This window comes from Podarcis raffonei, chromosome 2 (genome assembly GCF_027172205.1).
Source record: "Podarcis raffonei isolate rPodRaf1 chromosome 2, rPodRaf1.pri, whole genome shotgun sequence".
NCBI classification, from domain to species: domain Eukaryota; kingdom Metazoa; phylum Chordata; class Lepidosauria; order Squamata; family Lacertidae; genus Podarcis; species Podarcis raffonei.
Genome location: NC_070603.1, coordinates 122,907,379 through 122,931,753, shown reverse-complemented (window position 1 = coordinate 122,931,753; position 24,375 = coordinate 122,907,379). Strand labels below are relative to the sequence as shown.

The 24,375-nt window shown below is 45.3% G+C and overlaps 1 protein-coding gene across 1 annotated transcript in view; it reads left to right on the top strand.

Moving 5' to 3' along the window:
- LOC128408861 (zinc finger protein 845-like) overlaps window positions 1-16,106 on the top strand; it is a 40,205-nt gene extending 24,099 nt beyond the window's left edge. Inside the window, exons 7-11 of the mRNA XM_053378880.1 lie at window positions 5,142-5,610; window positions 7,406-7,532; window positions 11,303-11,391; window positions 12,362-12,488; window positions 13,522-16,106. Coding sequence (XP_053234855.1) covers window positions 5,142-5,610; window positions 7,406-7,532; window positions 11,303-11,391; window positions 12,362-12,488; window positions 13,522-14,705 — 1,996 coding nt within the window. The 3' untranslated portion in view covers window positions 14,706-16,106. The remainder of the gene's footprint in view (window positions 1-5,141; window positions 5,611-7,405; window positions 7,533-11,302; window positions 11,392-12,361; window positions 12,489-13,521) is intronic.
- Window positions 16,107-24,375: the final 8,269 nt, after the last annotated feature.

Here is a 24,375-nt window from a genome sequence, read left to right as displayed (position 1 = left end):
TGACCTCTTGTGCACTAGTTTAATAGATGTGCCTACAAATTTACATACAAACACCAGGACACCACACAAACACCACACATTTAAACTTTATTTTCCCCTTTATGAGTTTGATGATGTTTAGTAAGTCCTGGCCCATCCCTGAAGCCCTTTCCACACTCCATACATTTAAATGGTTTCTCCCCTGTGTGAGTTTGTTGATGTCTTCTGCAATTTGCCCTATAAGTGAAGCTCTTTCCACATTCTATACATTTATATGGTTTTCCTCCTGTGTGGATTCGGTGGTGAATATTAAGTGTTGAACCAGTACTGAAAGTCTTTCCATACTCCATACATTTAAATAGTTTCTCCCTTGCGTGAATTTGATGATGTGAAGTAAGGTGTGCACTCTGATTAAAGTCCTTTCCACACGCCATACATTTAAATGGTTTCTCCCCTGTGTGAATTTGATGATGTCGAGTAAGGTGTGCTCTATGATAAAAGCTCTTTCCACACTCCCTACATTTAAATGGTTTTTCACCTGTGTGAGTTCGCTGATGTGAATTAAGATGTGAATTTTGAATGAAGCCCTTTCCGCACTCCATACATTTAAATGGTTTCTCCCCTGTGTGAGTTTGTTGATGTCTTCTGCAATTTGCCCTATAAGTGAAGCTCTTTCCACATTCTATACATTTATATGGTTTTTCTCCTGAGTGGATTCGGTGGTGAATATTAAGTGTTGAACCAGTACTGAAAGTCTTTCCATACTCCATACATTTAAATAGTTTCTCCCTTGCGTGAATTCGATGATGTGAAGTAAGGTGTGCACTCTGATTAAAGTCCTTTCCACACGCCATACATTTAAATGGTTTCTCCCCTGTGTGAATTTGATGATGTCAAGTAAGGTGTGCTCTATGATAAAAGCTCTTTCCACACTCCATACATTTAAATGGTTTTTCACCTGTGTGAGTTCGCTGATGTAAAGTAAGTGTGCTGTTCCTACTGAAGCTCTTTCCACACTCCATACATTTAAATGGCTTCTCCCCAGTGTGAGTTCGTTGGTGTGAAGTAAGGTGTTCCTTCCGGCTAAAACATTTCCCACATTCCCTACATTCAAAAGGCTTCTCTCCTCTGTGAATCCGCTGATGTACCCTCAGGTTTGAATGATGACGGAAGCAAAATCCACATTCCACACATTTAAAAGGTTTCTTCTTTACTCCCAGTGAAACTACAGGTGATCCTCTAGAGTTCTGACTGTCTTCTCCATCACCTGCATGGCAAGGGAAAGAAAATCTTGTTAGGCTTTCAAGGTAGAGAAGAAAACTACCAAACACACAAGCCCATTCAGCACATCTCTTATTTTAACAGACTTTCCACCTCTTCCTGTCTATGTTCCAAGTTTTTAGGAAAGGAAATTCTGTCAGATTATAACAACACTTGCTGGTGTGCTCAAAGGTTCCAATTATTAGTGAAGCTCTTGCCGCACTCCACACACTATAATATTAATAAATAATAATAATAATGATGATGATGATGATGATAATAATAATAATAATAATAATAATAATAATAATAATAATAATTTATTATTTGTACCACGCCCATCTGGCTGGGTTTCCCCATCCACTCTGGGCGGCTTCCAACAAAGACCAAAAATATACTAAAATGTCACACATTAAAAACTTCCCTAAACAGGGCTACCTTCAGATGTCTTCTAAATGTCAGGTAGTTGTTTATGTCTTTGACATCTGGTGGGAGGGCATTCCACAGGGCGGGCGCCATTACTGAGAAGGCTTCTCCCCAGTAACCTCACTTCTTGCAATGAGGGAACCGCCAGAAGGCCCTCAGCACTGGATCTCAGTGTCCGGGCAGAACGATGGGGGAGGAGACGCTCCTTCCGATATACTGGACCGAGGCCGTTTAGGGCTTTAAGACCGGTGTTATATGGTCTCGGCGGCCGCCCCCCAGTCACCAGTCTAGCTGCCACATTCTGGATTAGTTGTAGTTTCCAGGTCACCTTCAAAGGTAGCCCCACGTAGAGTGCATTGCAGTAGTCCAAGTGGGAGATGGCTTCTCCCCTGTGTAAGTAAGGTTTGTAAACTGACGGAAGCACTTTCCACACTCCATGAATTCAAATGGTTTCTCCCCTGTTTGAGAAGGGGAGGGATGTCCAGAGATTAGCTATGCATCACGTCAGAGCTTTCCAAGATGAGTGTCACAGTTTGCTAGTAAAACTGAATTACTGTGTCGCAAAATGAGGCATGAGTAAAAACTGTTTCACCAACATGAAAAGCTTGGAAAGCTCTGCATTACGTTAAAAACTGCTTTCTTTTATTCATATTTTGCAGTAGAAAACAACCAAGTACCTTAGAGACCAACTAAGTTTGTTCTTGGTATAAGCTTTTGTGTGCATGCACACTTCAGATACCAACATGTTTTGGTTATGCAGGCAACTTCTTCTCCTCTCCGTCCTTTCCACTCGTCAGGGAGTTTTCCTTCTCCATCCTGGTACTCACCAGAGTTTCAGGAAGGAGTTTAGGAGACAAGAGATAAAATCTAGAAAGGCTAGAAAAGCTCAAAAGTTTTGTCTGAGCGACTTTTCTCTCTCGTTCTTGTGCGCCATACATTTAAATCCGTGTTCCCCAAACTTGGGTCGCCAGCTGTTTTTTAAGACTACAACTCCCATCATCCCTAGCTAGCAGGACCAGTGGTCAGGGATGGTGGGAATTGTAGTCCAAAAGCAGCTGAAGATCCAAGTTTGGGAAACCCCGGTTTAAAACATGCCCTCCCAGAAATAATCATGGGAACTGTAGTTTTCTAAGGGTGCTGGGGTTTGCAGTTCTGTGCGGCTTAAACAACAGTTCATGGGATTCTTTTTTGGTGCTTTAAACGTCCTGCTTATTTTTTTATATTGCATTGGGCTGCTTCTTTTACACACACACACACACACACACACACACACAGTCTCAAAGCCACTTCACATCAAAATAAAACATGAGCAAGTAAAATTAACTAGAAGCCTTAAAAAAAATAATAATAGAAGAACGGGCAACGCAAGGCAAGGCGCTCCTCTACGAGCAAACTTGCTGGAGAGAGAGCGGGGGTGGGGGGGATTCAGCAGTCTAAAGGTTAACGCGAGAGAGTCGTCCTTCCTAGAGAGGCGCCTCAGAAGAAAGAGGAAGGCCCACTTCCTGCCTGCGCCACCCCCACCCCTCCTGCCACCATTCCCCTGGCAAAAGAGCATCTGGTGAGTGCAAAAGGGCCTCTCCGGGAAGGGGAGATTCCCCAGGGAGGGAAATAGCTCCGAGGAGAGCAGGGGACGGCATTGCATTGTTGCAATTGCACTGCACGGTTGCAATTGCACTGCACGGTTGCAATGCAGTGAATTGCATTGTTGCAATGCATTGCATTACAGCGTTGCAATACGTTGCATTGTTGCAATGCATTGCAGAGGAGTGGGCTTTGGTCGGGTCCCGTGGGGAGAAAAGCCCAAGGCAGGCAGAAGGAGGCAGGCAGGGATCTCCTGCACCACCCCTCTTTTTTCACTCCCTACAAAGGGAGACGCGGGGGGGGGGCACCTCCAGGCTGTCACTATTGGGGGCGAGGGCGGGGATTCAAACGCATACGGGATCTACAGGTTTGCACAACAGTCGCCAAAGGCCCACTATTAATATAAATCAGGGGTCAGCAAACTCTTTCAGCAGGGGGCCGGTCCACTGTCCCTCAGACCTTGTGGGGCCGGACTGTATTTTGGAAAAAAATGACCGAATCCCTATGCCCCATAAATAACCCAGAGATGCATTTTAAATAAAAGGACACATTCTAGTCATGTCAAAACACGCTGGTTCCCGGACCGTCCGCGGGCCGGATTTAGAAGGCGATTGGGCCGGATCCGGCCCCCGGGCCTTAGTTTGCCTACCCATGATATAAATTAAAAGCCAGACTTTTTGGACCCTCTACAGACGGTCTCCTTTGTTGAGCCCTGATTTGCTTTGCTTTGCGGAAAGCTTGCACGGTGCTTAAAGCAAACCCCCCCCCTCGTTTAGCTTGCAGAGCTCAAACCTCATCACGTTGTTATTATTTTTATTATTAGTTATGAATTTTGTATACCACCGTTTCCTGAAAATCGCAGGGCGGTTGACAACATAAAAATACAAAACGAGAACACAAAAGGCAGAGAATAACCTATAACCCTCCTCCCGCAAACACAGTTACAAACTGCAAAAAGGAAAAAATAAAAATGTAATAAATCCGGCCCCCCCAAGGCGACGGAATGCTTGAATCCGCATTTAATTGAGCAAACCTCTGTTTCCTGCTGTGTAAATTTGAAAAGAGGAAGCCATCACACTGTATATTTAAAGCAGTCGGATACCACTTTAAGCAGTCATGCCTTCCCTCCCCACAAAGCACCTTGTGAACTGTAGTTTTTTAAGGGTGCTAAGAGTTATTAGGAGACGCCCCCCTTCTCCTCACAGAGCTACAATTCTCAGAGTGGCTTAGCAATCAATCCCAGAGTGGCTTAGCAATCGCCACTCACGCATGCGCAGATGCGCAAAATGACGTCACGCGCATGCACAGAAGCGGCGAATCGCGACCTGCGCAGACGTGGGTTGCGTTCTTTTCAGGTTGCGAATGGGACTCTGGAACGGATCCTGTTCGCAACCAGAGGTACCACTGTAATAATAAAAAACCAAAGGACGTTTTTCAGCCTCCAGCTGTTGATCTGGCTGCAGCCAAGAGGAAATGAATAAGATATTTATGGAGGAGTTTGAGGCCAGGGAAAACAAGAGAAGGAGCTACTTTGTGGGTGGCCCAGTTCTTGATTTTAGAAATGCGATCAAAGATTGCATCGCCAACACTGTAGCGACCTAGAGGCAAAACCACCGCATGTGGGTGCATAACTTATTTACTTATTACCCTGCCATTCACGCTAAGGTGCCAGGGTGGGTTACAGCATTACAAACAGTATTTTTAATTTCCCCCCCAAACAGCTCTTCAATCTCTGGTTTCTCACTGAGCCTTAACATCTGTCTGTTTTTCCTGCAGGCAGAAGCCAGTTGGTAGCTAGCTGGAATCGTCCGCACCTGCTTGTGAAAATACCTTTGCTCCACGCAGAAGAACTCCATCCCTTTGCAAGCCTCCGAGCCGGACAGCTCTTGGCTTTAACAAGAGAGAAATTGGCGGGAGAATATATTTACGGCGATCTCGGAAGCCGCCTTGGTGTACAGAGCGAAGATGGAGGAGCGAACCGCAGCTGGCCCTGACGCTGTTGAGGTTGGGAGCCGTGGGACGTACGGGGAAAAGTCTGTCCCAGAGATCCCGGGGGTGGACGATGCCAGCTCTGATGACCAACGCCAGCGCTTCAGAGGGTTACTCTACCAGGAGGCCAAGGGACCCCGAGAGGTTTGCAGCCGACTCCACAGTCTCTGCCGCCAGTGGCTGAAGCCGGAAAGGCTCACCAAGGGCCAGATGCTGGACCTGGTGATCCTGGAGCAGTTCCTGGCTGTCCTCCCCCCGGAGATGGAGAACTGGGTCAGGGAGTGCGGAGCGGAGACCAGCTCCCAGGCGGTGGCCCTGGCAGAAGGTTTCCTCCTGAGCCAGGTTGAGGGGAAGAAGCAGGGAGAGGAGAAACAGGTGTGAGAATATTTCCATCTTTTTTATTAACAAAACACATACATATACATTTACACAATACATGTACACAACACACTACCTAATTTTCCAAACATAAAACGTACCTACATTACTCTATATAATACTTACCTATACTATACATATCAACATACCTACACACCTACCCCACACGGACACCCACCAAGTGACTTGACTTCCAGCCGTTCTTGTTACGCTACTTTATTTTTCCAACTGGCTTAAACACATTTCATTATTTCTTCAATCTCTTCTTTTATCTTAACTTTACTCTCCTTTCGCTCTAATCATTTTCTGGATTCACTCAGTATCTGTCAGAAATTCTACTTTTTCCACATAAATTTTGATGTATTCCTTAAAGATTGTTGTTGTTGTTTAGTCGTGTCCGACTCTTTGTGACCCCCTGGACCAGAGCACGCCAGGCACTCCCGTCTTCCACTGCCTCCCACAGTTTGGTCAAACTCATGCTGGTAGCTTCGAGAACACTATCCAACCATCTCCTCCAGCATCAGAATTCAAAAGCATCAATTCTTCGGCGATCAACCTTCTTTACATCTCTCTTCCATACATCCTTAAAGATAGCCCACTCCTTATTCACTTTTTGTACCATATCTCCTCTTATCCTCCCTGCTAGTTCGGCAATATGGAAGCATTCCATCATTTTAGATTACCAGTTTGTTTTAGTTGGGACGCTGCTGCTTTTCCAATTTTTGGCAATCAGTAACCTTCCCCAGTGTCACAAAACATTTGCTAAAAGAAAGGCGGCAGAGCAGTCTATCTATTTATCTCCTGCCTATCTGGTTTGTTTCATTTAAATCAGATTTTTTGGATTTAAATTGGATTTTTAAAATTTAAATCGGATTTTTAAAATAAAATGCTTTTGGAGGAAAATCTTCCTAAAGACAGTTTTCTATTTAAGTTACATTACAGTCCAAAGGCTATAAAGAAGTAAGGAAAGACTATCAGGAAATAAGGATTTGTTTTAAGTTTTTCATGTGTGCTAAAACTCCGTTAAAAAAATAAAATTATTTAATCACATCAGTTAACAAACATGCATACATATGCAATAATGTTATTGTTTTAGTTAAATAAATTGTTTAAATTATTATTAAGGATATGATGATTTTTCTCCTGATAAAGTACAGCAGGAAAGTTGTCCAAATGTAAACAGCCAACCTCACAATAGACTTAATTCATTCCGGAGGTCCGTTCTTAACCTGAAACTGTTCTTAACCTGAAGCACCACTTTAGCTAATGGGGCCTCCTGCTGCCGCCGCACCGCCAGAGCACAATTTCTGTTCTCATCCTGAAGCAAAGTTCTTAACCTGAAGCACTATTTCTGGGTTAGTGGAGTCTGTAACCTGAAGCGTATGTATCCTGAAACGTATGTAACCCAAGGTACCACTGTAATTTCATTATTATCTGCCTATGTATTTCTAATAGTATAACCAAATTAGTAATTTTTGATATAACTGTAAAAGCTACTAGTGATTTAAATCATGATATAAATCGTGATTTAAATCATGATATAAATCGTGATTTAAATCATGATATAAATCGTGATTTAAATCATGATATAAATCGTGATTTAAATCAATTTGATTTAAATCAAATCCGCCCTGGTGGCAGGTGGGCCATTCTCTGCTTCCTGTGTTCCTGTTTCAGCCCCACTGAGTGCTGCAGAGTTTTGCAGAGCTGGAAGAAGAAGATGGCGAAAATCCATCCCAGTCCCCTAGTTCTCTTCCCTGCTCCCTGAATCAAATCTTGGTTGCTGTTTCAGGTGCTGCGGTCCCTCCCGCAAGCGGTCGCTGATTCCCTCGAGTCAGAAAAGGACGTTCCTAATGCCTGCAAGAACTCACTCTGCGTGGGAATTGCGCCAGAGATTCGGACTCAAGATGCGTCGCTGGGTAAGGGAGCGTTTCCCGTCCCTTGAGTTTCTGGGTGCTATGACGTTCTCCAGGAAAAAGTCTAGATCTCCCTCTTCCTTTTTGTGGATGCCTGTAATTAATGAGCCGTTGATCTTGCCTGTGGGGGTGCCTGTCCATCTCTGTCCATCCCACCACAACTCCCAGAGCTTATTCCTCTCTCAGCCAGAGGGTTGAATTCAGCATAACTCTAAGCTGGGTATGACTGCACGGAACAAGTTCCGTTTGCACGACAGGATTAAATCTGTTTGGAGTTTTCTCTTAACTCTCCAGAACAGATTTAGCAGGCTTTGGGGAGAGGGAAAAATCCCACTGCAATAGTAGATCTTGTTCCGTACACACAATGGAGTCGAATCCCATCTTGTCTCCTGTTTTAATTACCGTATTTTTCGCTCTATAGGATGCACCAGATGATAAGACGCACCTAGTTTGGGGGGGGAGGAAAACAAGAAAAAAAATATTTTGAATCCCAGAAGCCAGAACAGCAAGAGGGATCTGGCTTCTGGGATACCGTGTGGCTGTTCTGGCTTCTGGGATAACCACGCCAAGCCTCTTCAGGGCAGCGGGATGAAGGCTCCCCCTGCCTGAAGAGGCTGCACACAGGTAAGGCAGAAGCCAGGGCAGGTGCGTCGCTGAAGGGGCGCTGCACAGTTCTCCCTCTCTGCGCAGTGCCCCTTCAAGCGAAGCTGGAGAAGGAACAGAAGGAGACCCTTCTGTTCCTCCTCCGGCTTCCAGGCAGGCGCGTGGCTGAAGGGGCACTGCGCAGCTCTACCTCTCTGCGCAGCGCCATTCACTCCATAAGATGCACTCACATTTCCCCTTACTTTATAGGAGGAAAAAAGTGCGTCCTATGGAGCGAAAAATACGGTAATGTACAGTCATACCTCGGGTTACAGACGCTTCAGGTTGCGTGTTTTCGGCTTGCGCACCACACTGAACCTGGAAGTACCAAAACAGGTTACTTCCAGGTTTCGGCAGAAGCACTAAATTGCGCTTTGTGCATGCGCAGAAGTGCCGAATCATGTGGTGCTGTGGGTTGCGAATGTGCCTACACGGATCATGTTTGCAACCCGAGCGTCCACTATATTGATTCAATGTAATTGTTTTACCACGCATTTCAGTTATGTTTATATTTTAATTTTAACATTTTCCTCCTCCTTCTCTCCTCTTCTCCCTCCTCTCTCTCTTTAAAACTGATCTATGGGGAATCTGAAAGTGGCAAATTAAATGACTTGGTGATCATAATGTTTTATTGTTGTTGATGATTATTTATGGCCCTCTATATTATCTTGTTGGGGACGCGGGTGGCGCTGTGGGTAAAAGCCTCAGCGCCTAGGACTTGCCGATCAGAAGGTCGGCGGTTCGAATCCCCGTGGCGGGGTGCGCTCCCGTCGCTCGGTCCCAGCGCCTGCCAACCTAGCAGTTCAAAAGCACCCCCGGGTGCAAGTAGATAAATAGGGACCGCTTACTGGCGGGAAGGTAAACGGCGTTTCCGTGTGCTGCTCTGGTGCCGGTTTCACCAGAGCAGCTTCGTCACGCTGGCCACGTGACTCGGAAGTGTCTGCGGACAGCGCTGGCTCCCGGCCTCTAGAGTGAGATGAGCACACAACCCTAGAGTCTGGCAAGACTGGCCCGTACGGGCAGGGGTACATTTTACCTTTATATTATCTTGTTACCAAGTACTGTTTTGTTGTAGTTGTCTCAAGTTATATCCCAGTATCGCAGCACGCTAGTAAAAAGTATAATTTAAAACATCCTAAAAACAGTTTAAAGCAGTCAGAATTATCCTCAGGGTTGCCAAGATTCAAATGCCTGCTTTTAAATGCCTTAATATGCACAACTACATTATATTATAAGGTGGTATATATATTTAGTAGTATTTTTGAAATATTTATATTTTATTAAATTTTCACATAATCCATTTTAGCTACATCACAAATAACCATTTTTGTTTTTTCTTTGACTTTCCATATTGTTTGATAAAGACATTATAATTCAGATCTCTTTACTGCCTTCTCGTTCATAACAATACATTCAATATAAACCTAACAAGAAGAAATTCCACTCTTCTAGTCTGGCAGTTAGCGCTGCCGTTTCAACACAGCCCATTAATTTTATTAACCCTTTCATCAGTTGTGGATGTTGTTACCTCTTATATTTAGAAGTATTATTCCTTTTGTTTGTTATCTGATTTATATCCCACCATTCCCTCCCAAAGGAGTTCAGGTTGGCATTGCGATTATGAAATCATTGCATTATACTTGTAGCGTTTTAGAGAAATAAGAAATGAAGGACCAGGTGCGCAGCCTGGGAGTCATTTTGGACTCACAGCTGTCCATGGAGGCACAGGTCAAATCTGTGTCCAGGGCAGCTGTTTACCAGCTCCATCTGGTACGTAGGCTGAGACCCTATCTGCCTGCGGACTGTCTCGCCAGAGTGGTGCATGCTCTGGTTATCTCCCGCTTGGACTACTGCAATGCGCTCTACGTGGGGCTACCTTTGAAGGTGATTCGGAAACTACAACTAATCCAGAATGCGGCAGCTAGACTGGTGACTGGGGGCGGCTGCCGAGAGCATATAACACCGGTCTTGAAAGACCTACATTGGCTCCCAGTACGTTTCCGAGCACAATTCAAAGTGTTGGTGCTGACCTTGAAAGCCCTAAACGGCCTCGGTCCAGTATACCTGAAGGAGCATCTCCACCCCCATCATTCTGCCCGGACGCTGAGGTCCAGCGCCGAGGGCCTTCTGGCGGTTCCCTCATTGCGAGAAGCAAAGCTACAGGGAACCAGGCAGAGGGCCTTCTCGGTAGTGGCACCCGCCCTGTGGAACGCCCTTCCAGCAGATGTCAAAGCGATAAACAACTACCTGACATTCAGAAGACATCTTAAGGCAGCCCTGTTCAGGGAAGTTTTTAACGTGTGATATTTTACTGTATTTTTGGTTTCTATGGAAGCCGCCCAGAGTGGCTGGGGAGGCCCAGCCAGATGGGCGGGGTATAAATAATAAATTATTATTATTATTATTATTATTATATTGTGTGCTGATACCTTTTAGTGCGCTGTTGCCCCTTCAAATTAACCAAGCAATAAAAAAAGTTGGCAGCATGGGCATAACAGCAGCAGTTATCTCCCGCTTGGACTACTGCAATGCGCTCTACGTGGGGCTACCTTTGAAGGTGACCCGGAAACTGCAATTAATCCAGAATGTGGCAGCTAGACTGGTGACTGGGAGTGGCCACCGAGACCACATAACACCGGTCCTAAGAGATCTGCATTGGCTCCCAGTACGTTTACGAGCACAATTCAAAGTGTTGGTGCTGACCTTTAAAGCCCTAAATGGCCTCAGTCTAGTATACCTGAATGGGAGTATACCAATGGGAGTGTCTCCACTCCCATTGTTCTGCCCGGACACTAAGGTCCAGCGCTGAGGGCCTTCTGGCAGTTCCTTCCCTGTGAGAAGTCAGGTTACAGGGAACCAGACAGAGGGCCTTCTTGGTAGTGGCACCCGCCCTGTGGAACGCCCTCCCATCAGATGTGAAGGAAATAAACAGCTATCTTATCTTTAAAAGACATCTGAAGGCAGCCCTGTTTAGGGAAGTTTTTAATATTTAATGCTGTATTGTTTTTGACACTCGATTGGGAGCCACCCAGATGGGTGGGGTATAAATAATAAATTACTATTATTATTATTATTATTAGCACTGGTTTTCTAAAAGCAAAAACAACATCTGTTTTCGCCATCTTCTGTAGCAGGCAATGGCGTGTTGTCCTTGACCCTCTCCGAATCATCCCTCACTTGTGACAGAGCAACAGCAACAGCTTCTGCACAGTCAACTCGGGTAAGGACCGTCAGAAAAACATGTACACAGGATGGTTGGGGAGCCTCCACATTCCATAGATTCACAGAAGTGTAGAGATGGAAGGGACCACATGAGGGTTAGCTAGTCCAGCCCCCTGCAATGCAGGAATCACACCTGAAGAATCCCTGACAGATGGCCACCTGACCTCCAATGAAGCAGTCCATCACCTTCTGAGAGGGTCTGTTCCACTTGTGAAGCAGCTCTTATCGTCAGAAAATTCTTCCTAATGCTTAGTCTAAGTGCATACAGTCGTAGCTGGGTTTTCGAACACCTTAGTTTTGGCCCTCAAACAGAAATGACTGTTTCGGTTTGTGAACTATTTTTGGAAGCCGAACATCCAACAGGGCTTCCTGCAGCCAATCAGAAGCCGTGTTTTGGTTTCTGAACGTTTTGAAAGTCGAAGGACTTTCGGAACAGATTCTGTTCTACTTCCAAGGTACGACTGTATATCAGGTGCCTGTCATATGTTGATAGAGATGTTAAACCCATCAAACGACACACAACAGAGGCTGCGAGCTCTGCTTATTTTGCTTAGGCAAGAGTTTGGCTCCAAAGGGGTGGTAGAGGTGGTTTGGAAGGGGATGCTTATTTCTTGCAAATCGGAAATCTTGCAGAATCTGTTAGTCAAATTTTCGTTTGTATGCCGCCTTTCCAAAGTTAAAACCGTGCTCAAGGCGGCTTACAACATATAAAAAAATTAGATAACTACAAGCACAACAAAAGTGGTCACAAACAATTAGCAAAGCATCAAAAAGCGCACAACCCAATTGAACAATTTCCACATAAATAATAATATCCAAAATAAAGGTGCAAGAAATGAACAGTGACAACAGCAACAACCATTCCCACAACAACCGCTCTCCGCTAAAAATACCCTAGCCCAAGATATATATGTATAAATGTAAGATACATATAACTTGAAGGACGTGGCATTTTCTTCCCCATTCAGGGTCCCATGGCCTTTGAGGAAGTGGCTGTGTGTTTTACCGAGGAGGAGTGGGCTCTGCTGGATCCGGGCCAAAGGGCTCTGCACGGGGAGGTGCAACTGGAGAATTACTGGAACGTGGCCTCTCTGGGTAAGGGCCACACTTTGTTAAGTCCCATCCATTTGTTACAATACAATACAACTTTTAAAAATGCTGTCACAAAATATACAGTGAATCTTGAAAATATTCCTCTCAGGTGTCAAAGGCCAGGTTAAAGAGGTTTGTCTAAAGCATATATACAGTGGTAACTTGGTTCTCGAACTTAATACGTTCTGGGAGTCTGTTCAACCCCCAAAACCGTTCGACAACCAAGGCGTGGCTTCCGATTGGCTGCAGGAGCTTCCTGCACTCAAGCGGAAGCCACATCAGACTTTCGGCTTCCGAAAAACGTTCGCAAACCAGAACACTTACTTTGGGTTTGCGGTGTTTGGGAGCCAATTTGTTCGGGAGCCAAGCCATTTGAGTACCAAGGTACCACTGTAATGAAGTTGCCAGACACACTTCTGTAAGGAGGGAGTTCTACAGCTTATTGTCTGCCACCATCACTATCCGGAGCTTCGGGGGGTGGGGGTGGGCTTCTTGGAGGTCTGTAGGAAAGGAGGCAGTTTTTCATATATTTGGGGCCTAAATAATTTATAGCTTTAAACACAAGCATGAGTACCTTGAATTGGGCCTGGGAATTAACTCGTTGCCTGGTACCCAGTGCAGCTTGGAACTGTAAGCAAAGCATTTTAAACTTACTTAGCAGTGTGTGGTCTGTTCATTGCAAAAGGGGTAGATCAACTTACATGCAGCTGAGATGGGATAAAAAAATGCAGCTCTTTGAAAACATGAGATTTAAATGGAATCCCAGACAGTAATTTGGCCGCTGCAGTTTGGACCAGTTGAAGTTTCTAAGTCATCTTCAAGTGCAGCCCCAATCAAATCTGGAAGGCACAGTCTAGGAACTTCTGTTGGATGTGTAGAGCAGTTATAAGTCTTTGGAAAGAATGTGGAAGCAGAACCACACCTGTATGATGTCTCCTCTGCAGCAGTATATTTGGCATGATGGGTGATTAAAAAAATACTTCCTTCTTGTTTCCCTGCTTTGTCCTCTAACCAAGTTTCTCTCTCTGTATTCCAGAAGGTGATGAGTGGGAGCATAAGACTGATGAAGGGACATACGGAGAGTCGTCGGAAAGGAACAAGAATCTAGAAATGGAAGAGGAGATTGGAGATCAAGTTGAGCCAGAAAAGCAGGAAGGAAATCAAACGGAGATGTGGATGAACGGATCTGTTACGTGGCAGGGTGACAATTTCCCCGAAATCTTAGTTCAGCAGGGAAAACAGAAAGGGCAAAGAAAAAATGTCTGCCCAGTATGTGGGAAAAGCTTCAATCGCAAGTCAGACCTTAACGTTCATTGGAGAATCCACACAGGAGAGAAGCCATACAAATGCTTGGAGTGTGGAAAGAGTTTCCGGCAGCTAGCAAGCTTCTCGTCACATCAAAGAATTCATACGGGAGAAAGACCGTATAAGTGTTCCGAGTGTGGAAAGGGATTTTACGACAAATCGAGTTTGGTAATCCACCAAAGAATCCACACGGGGGAGAAACCATATCAGTGCTTGGTATGTGGAAAAGGCTTCCATCAAAGCTTCGGCCTGACTTCCCACCAAAGAATCCACACCGGGGAGAAACCGTACGTTTGCTCGGAATGCGGGAAGAGCTTCTACGATAAGCCACACCTTACTAGACACCAAAGAATCCACACGGGGGAGAAACCATATACTTGCACGGAATGTGGAAAGAGCTTCAGCCAAATCACAAGCTTCACTTCCCACCAGAGAATCCACACCGGGGAGAGACCCTTCATGTGCTCTCACTGCGGAAAGAGCTTTTACGACAAGTCCAACCTTCTCACACACCAAAGAATCCACACTGGAGAGAGACGATACGAGTGTCAGGAGTGCGGGAAGACCTTCAGTCAGAAAAAGAGCCTCACCTCCCATCAAAGCATACACACAGGAGAGAAACCGTATCAGTGCCCGGAGTGTGGGAAGTATTTCAGGCAGCAAACGGACCTTACTTCACACCAGAGAATCCACACTGGGGTGAGACCTTTCCAGTGTCTGGAATGCGGGAAGAGGTTTTACAGGAAAGCGGATCTAAACAGACACCAAAAAGTTCACGCTGGGGCTGGGAGACCCATCATTGCTTGGAGTGTTGAAATGGCTTCAGATGGCGTATCCATCTTATGCCCTCTAGGGGAATTCACAGAGGAAAGCCAGTGTATGGCTTCTGAGATTAAGCAAGAACCCTGTTGCTAGCACAGCCCTTATTAGCCATCAGAGAACCCACACAGGGAATTCAACTCCTCTGCCCCAAATGAATGCTTGGGAGTGTTGGGGAGCGTAAAAGAAGCTTTCGGAGAATTGAAAAGCTTGCTGACTTGTTTTGTGACATTTCAGTTGTCCCAAAGAAAGGTTTTGCCTTACTGTGGACTTCTCATTTTGTACTTCCATTTTTTGCACTTAAGATTTCTGTAAAAAAAAAAAAAAGTTTTCATACTATTCTGAACAAATGAATGAAAGCTTCAAGACTTGCAGATGCAAGAGTTAACCATGATACAGATCGTGAAACTGGTTTTGGACCATGGTTTCTGTTGGACCATATGAGCTTTGCTTGGAGATCAAGGTCATCTACATAGGCCCTCTTGTCAATTCCAAACCTACGCCTGGGAAGGGGCCTTCCTCTGTCGCCACACCCTACCCATGGAGATTTCACAGAACTGTAGAGTTTGACGGGACAGCGGGGACCACCTAGTCCAACCCCCTGCCATGCAGGAATGTTTTTGCCCAACCTGGGACTTGAACCCTTGACCCTTAAATTAAGAGTCTCATGCTGTACCAACTGAGCTATCCGAGGTGATTTGTCCCTCCTCTCTGATTCACAGCCTTTCATTGCAGTGTTAAGACCAGCCTTATGTTTAAGCACTAGCCTGACAGCATTAGGAGACAAGGAATTGTGGGCAGGCAAGTGAGGGGGGCAGTATTCTGTACCCTCTCTGAGTTCAGCACAAAGTGCAAGTGGGTTAGAGGAGGGATGGGGTTTTCCGGCACTATTTCCAGCCCACCATGAGGGTAAGGAAATAATAGTGGCAGGCCAGTAATTTTTGTGAACTTATTTATAAGGCCGGTTTATTTTAGGGACGTCTTCAGCGTTTGGAGGTTGGATTTGATTGATTGATTTGCCATAATTGATATATAATCTTTGTGGGATATTTTCAATGTTACTTCCTTCTTTTTCTTTTAGATATTGCATGGCCATGATTGCATAAGTAACATACATATTTGGTTTACGCACCTTGTATTTTCACATCTTCACTGCAGCATTTTTTTAATCTCTCTGATTAGGATGGGGTGGGAGAGGAGGCAGAATGGAAAGCTGTTTGTGAAGTTTGTTTTTGTACCTTTCTGCTTTCTGTTTGGTGCTGTCTTCTCCCTTTTTTGTGTAATCAATTTATATTGAAAGTTTTCAACATCAAATGCAATAAGAGCATAATAATAATAATAATAATAATAATAATAATAATAATAATAATTTATTATTTATACGCCGCCCATCTGGCTGGGTTTCCGCAGCCACTCTGGGCGGCTCCCAACAGAATCTTAAAAACATGATAAAAGATCAGTAAAAGCTTTCCTAATCAGGGCTGCCTTCAGATGTCTTCAAAGCTGAACAATTTGGAACCTGAACGCTGACAATCCAGAAGTGAATGCTTCCGTTTTTGAATGATTTTCAGAAGCCGTACAGCTTCCAAGCCACATTTTTCATTTTTTCCCATTGACTTTGCAGCCAGCCCATTGATCCTCAGTTTTTGAACTTTATGGAAGTGAAACGATCTTCCGGAATAGATTTAAGTTCGAAAACCGAGGTTCCACTGTAGTTTATTTTCTTGATATCCGATGGGAGGGCGTTCCACAGGGCGGGCACCACCACCGAGAAGGCCCTCTGCCTGGTTCCCTGTAATCTCACTTCTCTCAGTGAGGGAACCACCAGAAGGCCCTCGGAGATGGACCTCAATGTACAGGCTGAAACTAATATAAAAAAGGGAAAAGAGCAAGAATAACAAAAGCAAGACAATAAAGATGGAAAAGAAGAAAAAGGGAATATAAATATAAATCTATTAAAATGATTTCTTCATCCTTATTCCACACAAAGAAGAGTTCTGAACCCTCCCAGCTCTCACAAAGATTGGAAGGGACCCTGAGGGTCATCTAGTCCAACCCCCTGCAATGCAGGAATACGCAGCTGTCCCGGACGGGGATTGAACTTGCAACCTTGGTATTATCAGCATCATGCTCTAATCGACTGAGGTATCCAGGCTCCCTCTATAATTGATACGTAACCTTTGTGGGATATTTTCACTGTTGCTTCCCCCCACCCCCAAATCGCTCTATTTCTGGCTTGTAGATTTTGTTCTCTTCCTTTTGAAATACTTCTCGTTTGTGCTCGCATATGTTGTTGCTTTTAATTGCATATTATTATTATTATTAGCATCATCATCATCATTTTCCTTAGCAGCATTGAACTATATATGGAAAGGAAAGGCATAAGCATTGAAAGCAAATCAATAAAGGATAACTTATGGACACACGAGTTCTTTACTGTGTGAGAAGGGATTATCTGATGCCCTCAAGGCTCTTTGGGCTTCCTTGGGACACCTGGAACGGTTCAGAGGACAGCCCGCTCCTGAGGGATTTAGGCTCTGCAAGGTAGCGACTCTGCAACTCCTATTGGCTGCTGGAGCACAGCTGCTCTGTCGAAACGCATTCATCACCAAATGGCTATAGGCGGTCTAGTACTATCGCATCTAATGCGGGGATCCAGGCAGAAGTCTCTCCCAGCTCTCCCTGGGATCGAACCTGAGATCTTCTGCTTGCAGTGCAAATCTCTCTCTCTTCTCTCTTTGGTAATCACTCGTAGCGAGTAAGATTGTCTTCCATAAACACGGTTTTAATAGTGAGTCCGTAAGTGACTGTGGAGGCCGATTCTGGATCCACACGTCCTTCCACAGTGGGGACATAGGTTTCCGGGTGGGAGTTGATCACGGTGTGGATTTGCCAAGCATGCCTTCCTCTTAGCTTGTTTCTCCCTTTTGTCCTGAGTTCGAGTGTCTTCAAAGGCCATGACACCTTTGGTAAAGGCTGTTCTCCAACTGGAGCGCTCACAAGCCAGTGTTTCCCAATTGCTGGTGTTTATACTACATTTTTTAAAGATTTGCCTTGAGAGAGTCTTTAAACCTCTCTTGTTGACCACCAGCATTACGCTTTCCATTTTTAAGTTTGGAATAGAGTAGTTGCTTTGGAAGACGATAATCAGGCATCTGCACAAGACGATGCTGCGCTGCAGTATCTCCTTAACTTTAATTCCCCTTGCTGAGGTCCCCTTACAAATGCTCTACCCCTGAGCTATGGCCTTTCCTCTTGTGGATCTGTTTTCCTCCAGCTCTGCACCTGCTCCTTGAGCCACCCTGTACAGGGTGGAGGTGATACTTCACCACCTAATTATAGGAATCAGTGATTTAGTTCTCTTTTTTTCTTGCCCCAAAACTCAAGGGACCGACCCCCCAAGCATCACCTTATTTTTGTTATTGTGCAAATTACCGAAATCTCAGAATGGAGAGATGCACAAGGCAACTTAATGCAACAAGAAATGCCTACTTAAATACCTCCTGAGAAACCGAACGCTTTGAGGCAGGCATGGACTCTGCTATTGTGAAGAGACTGTATCATCCCTCTGCTCTTAATGTCACCAGGGGCTTGGTCCTGCTTCTAATTTGCTGCTTACTATGCTGGGAGCAGCCACAACAGAGGCAATGAGAGCCAGCAGACCCAGAGTGATGCTGTTGCTGCTGCTGTTGCTGCTGCTGCTGCGATTTGTAGGCTCTGGGTTGCCAAAGGCAAAATGCCCCTTAAACATAGAGAGGGATGTACCAGATGCGTTGAATTATTACATGCCAGGAGACCACCTCGTAAGTGGGGTCATTTCTACAACACATGTTTTCCATGCAGCCAACAGTTTCCGCGAAGCACCCCAAATGGTGCTCTTTGGGTAAGCACTTCTGTGGCAATTGGTTTCATGCTATTGTACTCAGCTATGATTTCCCCCACTCCAGGAATCCTTATTTGTCAGGGACAAGTCCTGTTTTCTGGAAGTGTCCGTCCGTGGAGACGCAAAAAGCCAATAGATGTCGCTTCCATCCTTTGTCTTCCCACCTGCAAGAAGCAAAACAGCAACCCATTAAGTTGCTAACATATTGACGCTGAATCCTGAAAATATGTAGGCTACGTGTCCCCAGTTCTGGATTTCGGAGGTGGGCAGATGGCCTGATGTGGGTGGGATTGGGCTCCTTTGCAAGGAGCAGGTCCATAACTTGTTGGTTCTCCTGGATCCAACATTGTTACTGACCAGGATGGCAATATTTTACCTCCACTGTCAAGGCAGCATTTCCCTGAATACAAGTTGCTGTGAATCGCAGATGGGCTGTTGCACTTTTTGATGGATGGGGTTCCGTTTAGAATTCATATAATCCCCGTGTTCAAACATATGCCAGTTTGTTTGCAGACACAACTCAGGGTGTCAGGGATGAAACTAGGCTTTCTTTCACCCGGGTCAAAGACTTAGTTTGGCACACACACATATAATAATAATAATAATAATAATAATAATAATAATAATAATAATGGAAACTGATAATGATCAGGCACATACCAGAGAGTAAGTCCAGAGTAAGTCTGGCACATAGCAGAGAGTAAAAATGCGTAAGATTGCAGTATACGACTGCAGTATCTTTACACAGTTACCTGGGAGTAAGCTCCATCAAATTCAGTGGGTAGTAAAGGCTTGCTGTTCAGTGAGTAGTAAAGGCTTGCCGTTAAGGCTCTAAAGAATAAAAGAATAAACATTCAAAGTATACGCCACAAGATTGCTGGCTGCTGAACCATTGCAATTAAAGAATTTAAAGTGGATTGGCTACAGGAAGGGATAAATACAAAGCGCTTTGTATGTCAGCATCACATTTCTTTCATTGCAAGTATTTTATTTTCAATATAAAGAGGACTCAGTTTTTGTAGCTCATTGTATGCAGCAGTGCCCATTGTGTAAACATGATGTTGTCCTCTAGATCCAAACACACGCACCCACCCACCCACCCACCCACACACCACAAAAGCAAGCAATACTCCAAAGTACTTATTTTGTGAACTTGACGTTTAAATTGTTTAACCCTGATAAAAGCTCCTGTTCCCAAAAGGGGCAGGAGGTGGTGTTCTGACCTCTAAACCACTTTTAATTGACCTCTGAGGTGTTGAGGGAAGCAGAAGCAGAAGGAAACAACAAAACTTCCCCTTTTCAACTTTGCTTGTGCCTTTTCCACAATTTCTCTCTCACACACAGTTCCAAAAAACGGGGAAAGGGGAAGGAGGTTCGTTCACCTTTGCCTCTCCAGGTTTTCCTGCTTCCCCTTGCAAATAACCATCCCTCCAGTGCGCAGCAGTTCTCCACTCCATGACTATGATCAGAGCTGGCTAGGCAGGAAACCCAGGCAGGCTGGGAGCCTCAGTGGCGCCCCTCTAGAGGCTTCACCCAGGACCGAAACCCCGGCTAGGAACCCCCCATTAGCTATGGCCATGAAAATATTCACGTTAGCGTTGGAAGCCGCTAAACCTCTGCTCCCTCAGCTGCAGCACCAGCTACAAAGCAGAGACAGGCCAGTGCTGCTAGAATTGTTTTACTCTTTAATTTGTGGATTTTGTTGTTGCTGCTGTGTGATGGCCTGGGACTCAGGCTCGGACTTGGACCCAGAGGAGACTCAGTCTGCACCGGATCCTTTGCCTCAGGCATCATCTGAACCAAGTCTGGGGCCTGATCCTGAAGAGCCCCTGTCTGCACAGGTTCCCCTGCAACAAGCACCAGCTGGGCTGAGTCAGGGGCCTGAGCCTGCCCTGCCTCCAGATGTGGGGATGACCTCGTTGCCTTCAGCTGGGCCATCACTTACAGCTGCTCCACTACTGGTTGGGTCAGGGGAGGCTGAGGTGGCCTTTGGGTCTAGTAACCCACTGACATCTCCCGAGCTGCAGAGACTCAGGTCTGAGAGAAGGAGAGACCTGAGTACTCGCAGGAGGAGTGCTCGCCTTTGGGTGAAACTGGGAGGTGAGTCGCTGGGGGATCAGGACCGGCCACTACCCCGACAAAGATAAAAGGCTGTTGGACCCTGCCCCAGGTTGCGGGAGCAACATTGCTGTATGCTAGATCCTGCCTGAGATCCTGTACCTGTCCTTACCTGGTTTCCTGCCTTGGCCCTGTCAGACTGACTCCTAACGGAACCTCCAGATTCTGGTCCAGTCCTGGACCGTGTTTCACAGGTTACCCCCGGGCCCAGCACATGCTGTTTATTTCAGAGAGGGGAGATGTGTCTGGGAGGAGAGGAGTTCAGGGAAGTAGGGGGTCAATCACAGTGGTTCAAGGAAGGGGGGGGAAGCTGTGGGAGGTGGGGCAGGCTGGGAAAAGGGCATATGGCACCAGCAGTTATTACCGTGCCATGTGCTAGCCATTCCTCTAACCTGGGAAATTGTGGTTGTCCTATAGGCCAGCCCTCTTCTTGGCTGCTGTTGCTAATTGCCAGGTTGGATCTGAAAAAGGCGTCCCTCATTCATGATTGTGAACTTTTCAGTTTCAAGTATTCAAATGCTTCTCCTTTTGGGGGGTTTAGAGCTGCATGCATCCGGGATTAGTCTGTCGATAATAACATCTGGGTGGAATTTCCCGAAATTGGGAATGCCCAAGGAAACCCATGTTGGAAGTGTCTGGATTTTCACTTTTTGAAATATGGCAACCCTGGGGTGTGGGGTGGAGGTGTTGCTTAACTGGCAAGCAGCTATTTATCTTATAACAAACACACACAAACCAAAATGTGACGAGGATCTGCTGTGATGCTTCATGCTAAAGTCTGTACCAACACTGTGGTGTCCAGAGACTAAGGATTAAGACGGCAGGGATTTGACATGTTTTCATTGGCAGGAGAATAACTTTATGATACACACTTTGTTGCAGGCAAGCAAGGCTCATAGCCTACTGGTACCTCTTGTCCTTCCAGATTGTCATTCAAGAGATCAACCAGGACCCCCGGATCTTACCCAACATCACCCTGGGCTACAGCATCTATGAGAACTATTTCGATGCAAGGGTGACCTATGACGCCATTGTAGATTTGCTCTCTCCTGGGCAAGCAAATGTTCCAAACTACCATTGTGGAAGACAGAGCAAGCAGCTGGTTTTAATTGAAGGGGTTGACTCAGACACTTCCATCCAGATTTCAAGCGTTGCGGGAATCTACAAAATCCCCCAGGTATGAAGGCACAACCACAAGTACGCGATAGAATAGTACATCTTTTCCAGAAGTTGTTCAGAAAAGGAAGGACTGTTCTTCCAAGTAGAATAGTCAGTAACCTGAGCCCCTTATTCCAATGAATGGGGATGGAGAGAACCAATGAAATCACCTGCTGAATGCTTTGAAACTCTGCAGAATATGGCTCTCTGTGCCTGCAGTTTTCAGTTAATAAAGAATATCGGAGCTTAGTCCTGAAAATCAATGAAATTCTCCATCTCTTCCCTGTCCTACCAGGTCAGTTACGCTTCTGTTCATCATGCTCTTGACAAAACACAGTCTTCTTTCGTCTACCGTGTGACCCCAAATGAAGAACCCCCAAGCTCAGGGATTGTCAGACTACTCCTGCATTTCAGGTGGACTTGGATCGGGCTCATAGCTCCTGACTCTGACAATGGAGAAAGGTTTCTGAGCACCTTGGCGCCTGTGCTTGCTAAGGGCGGTGTCTGCGTTGCCTTCTCACAAACCATTTCACGAGGCTTCTTTTTTATAGCCGATGCGTACATAAAACTCCGGCAGAAGATTTCACTTTCCATGGACAGGCGAATCAATGTGTTTCTTTACTGTGGGGACTCTCAGTCCCCCTCAGAAACCGCACATACACTAGAAATAGTGAGCGAAACACTGAAACCCGTTACTGGAAAAGTTTGGGTCACGATAGCTTTGTCATATATCAGCTCCAAAACATCGCCCAAGAAACTTCAGAACCAACACAATCATGGCTATTTATCTTTATTTATCCAGACCGAAAAAAGAATGAAACATGATGATAATCTACCAGTTCCACCTCATAGAGAGGGCAATCCAGTTTGGCGAAAAGGATACCATTGCTTGTATTCAAAGCATGTTTTATCTGTGAAAGGCCAGAACCAATGCAAAGTGAGAGAGAACCTGGATGGCTTCCCTCAAGGTGTCCTCGAGAGAAGCCTGTTTCAAGACACCGACAGCATTTACAACACTGTCCGAGCTCTGGCACAGGCCTTAAATGCGGCCTACTCATCGAGATCCGCGCAGATGGTGATGGTGGGTGGAAACAGGTGGGAAGGTGGGCGACTCCTGCCATCACAGGTATTCTTGTCTTCCTCTGCTGATATGTGTGGCTATGAATCCTTTGGAAAGTTCCACACTGCAATTGCTACTTGAATTAAATATGCCAACAGGGAAAGGGGCTGTTACTCAGAGGTAGAGGTCACAATTTCAGTCTCTGGGATCTCCTGGTGAACCTGTGAGAGACCCCTATCTGAAATGCTTTAAAGTTTTTCAAAACATTTTTTTTATTACTTTTTTCAAATTTTACAAATTCTTCTAAACAACCATTGAAAGAAATCTCTCTTATCTGTTTACAGTGGTACCTCGGTTTACATACGCTTCAGGTTACATACGCTTCAGGTTACAGACTCCGCTAACACAGAAATAGTGCTTCAGGTTAAGAACTTTGCTTCAGGATGAGAACAGAAATCGTGCTCTGGCGGCGCAGCAGCAGCAGGAGGCCCCATTAGCTAAAGTGGTGCTTCAGGTTAAGAACAGTTTCAGGTTAAGAACGGACCTCTGGAACGAATTAAGTACTTAACCTGAGGTACCACTGTACAACTAATCCAGAATGCGGCAGCTAGACTAGTGACTGGGGGCGGCCGCCGAGATCACATAACTCTGGTCTTGAAAGACCTACATTGGCTCCCAGTACGTTTCCGAGCACAGTTCAAAGTGTTGGTGCTGGTTGACCTTTAAAGCGCTAAAAGGCCTCGGCCCAGTATACTTGAAGGAGCATCTCCACCCCCATCATTCTGCCCGGACACTGAGGTCCAGCGCCGAGGGCCTTCTGGCAGTTCCCTCGCTGTGAGAAGCCAAGTTACAGGGAACCAGGCAAAGGGCCTTCTCGGTAGTGGCACCCGCCCTGTGGAACGCCCTCCCACCAGATGTCAAAGAGATAAACAACTACCTGACATTTAGAAGACATGTGAAGGCAGCCCTGTTCAGGGAAGTTTTTAATGTGTGACATTTTAATGTATTCTTAATCTTTGTTGGAAGCTGCCCAGAGTGGCTGGGGAAACCCAGCCAGATGGGTGGGGTATAAATAATAAATTATTATTATTATTACTATTATTATTATTATTATTATTATTATTATTATTACTTCCCACCCAGCCTTCCATGGTGTTATTTCCTTACCTTAGAAAGCTGCTATATTACTTATATTTTACCCATTATATACGTTGGTAAACTACCCATTCTCGTCTGCTGGTATACTACAAATGCTGCATACACTTCAACATAGCCACAATATTTTTACAAATATTCCACATAATATTTCCATTCTTCAATAATTTTTTTCCTCATTCTGTTCTTTAATTCTCATAGTCTAGCCACCTCAGCATATTCCATCATCTTCATAAACCAATCTTCTTTTGTTGGGACTTCTTTTTCCAGTTTTTGCGCATAGGCTATTATTGTCGCTGTCGTGGTATACATAAACAAATCAGACAGTTCCTTCGGAAGCTGTTGTCCAATAATACCTAACAGAAAGGCCTCAGGTTTCGTGGGAATCATCA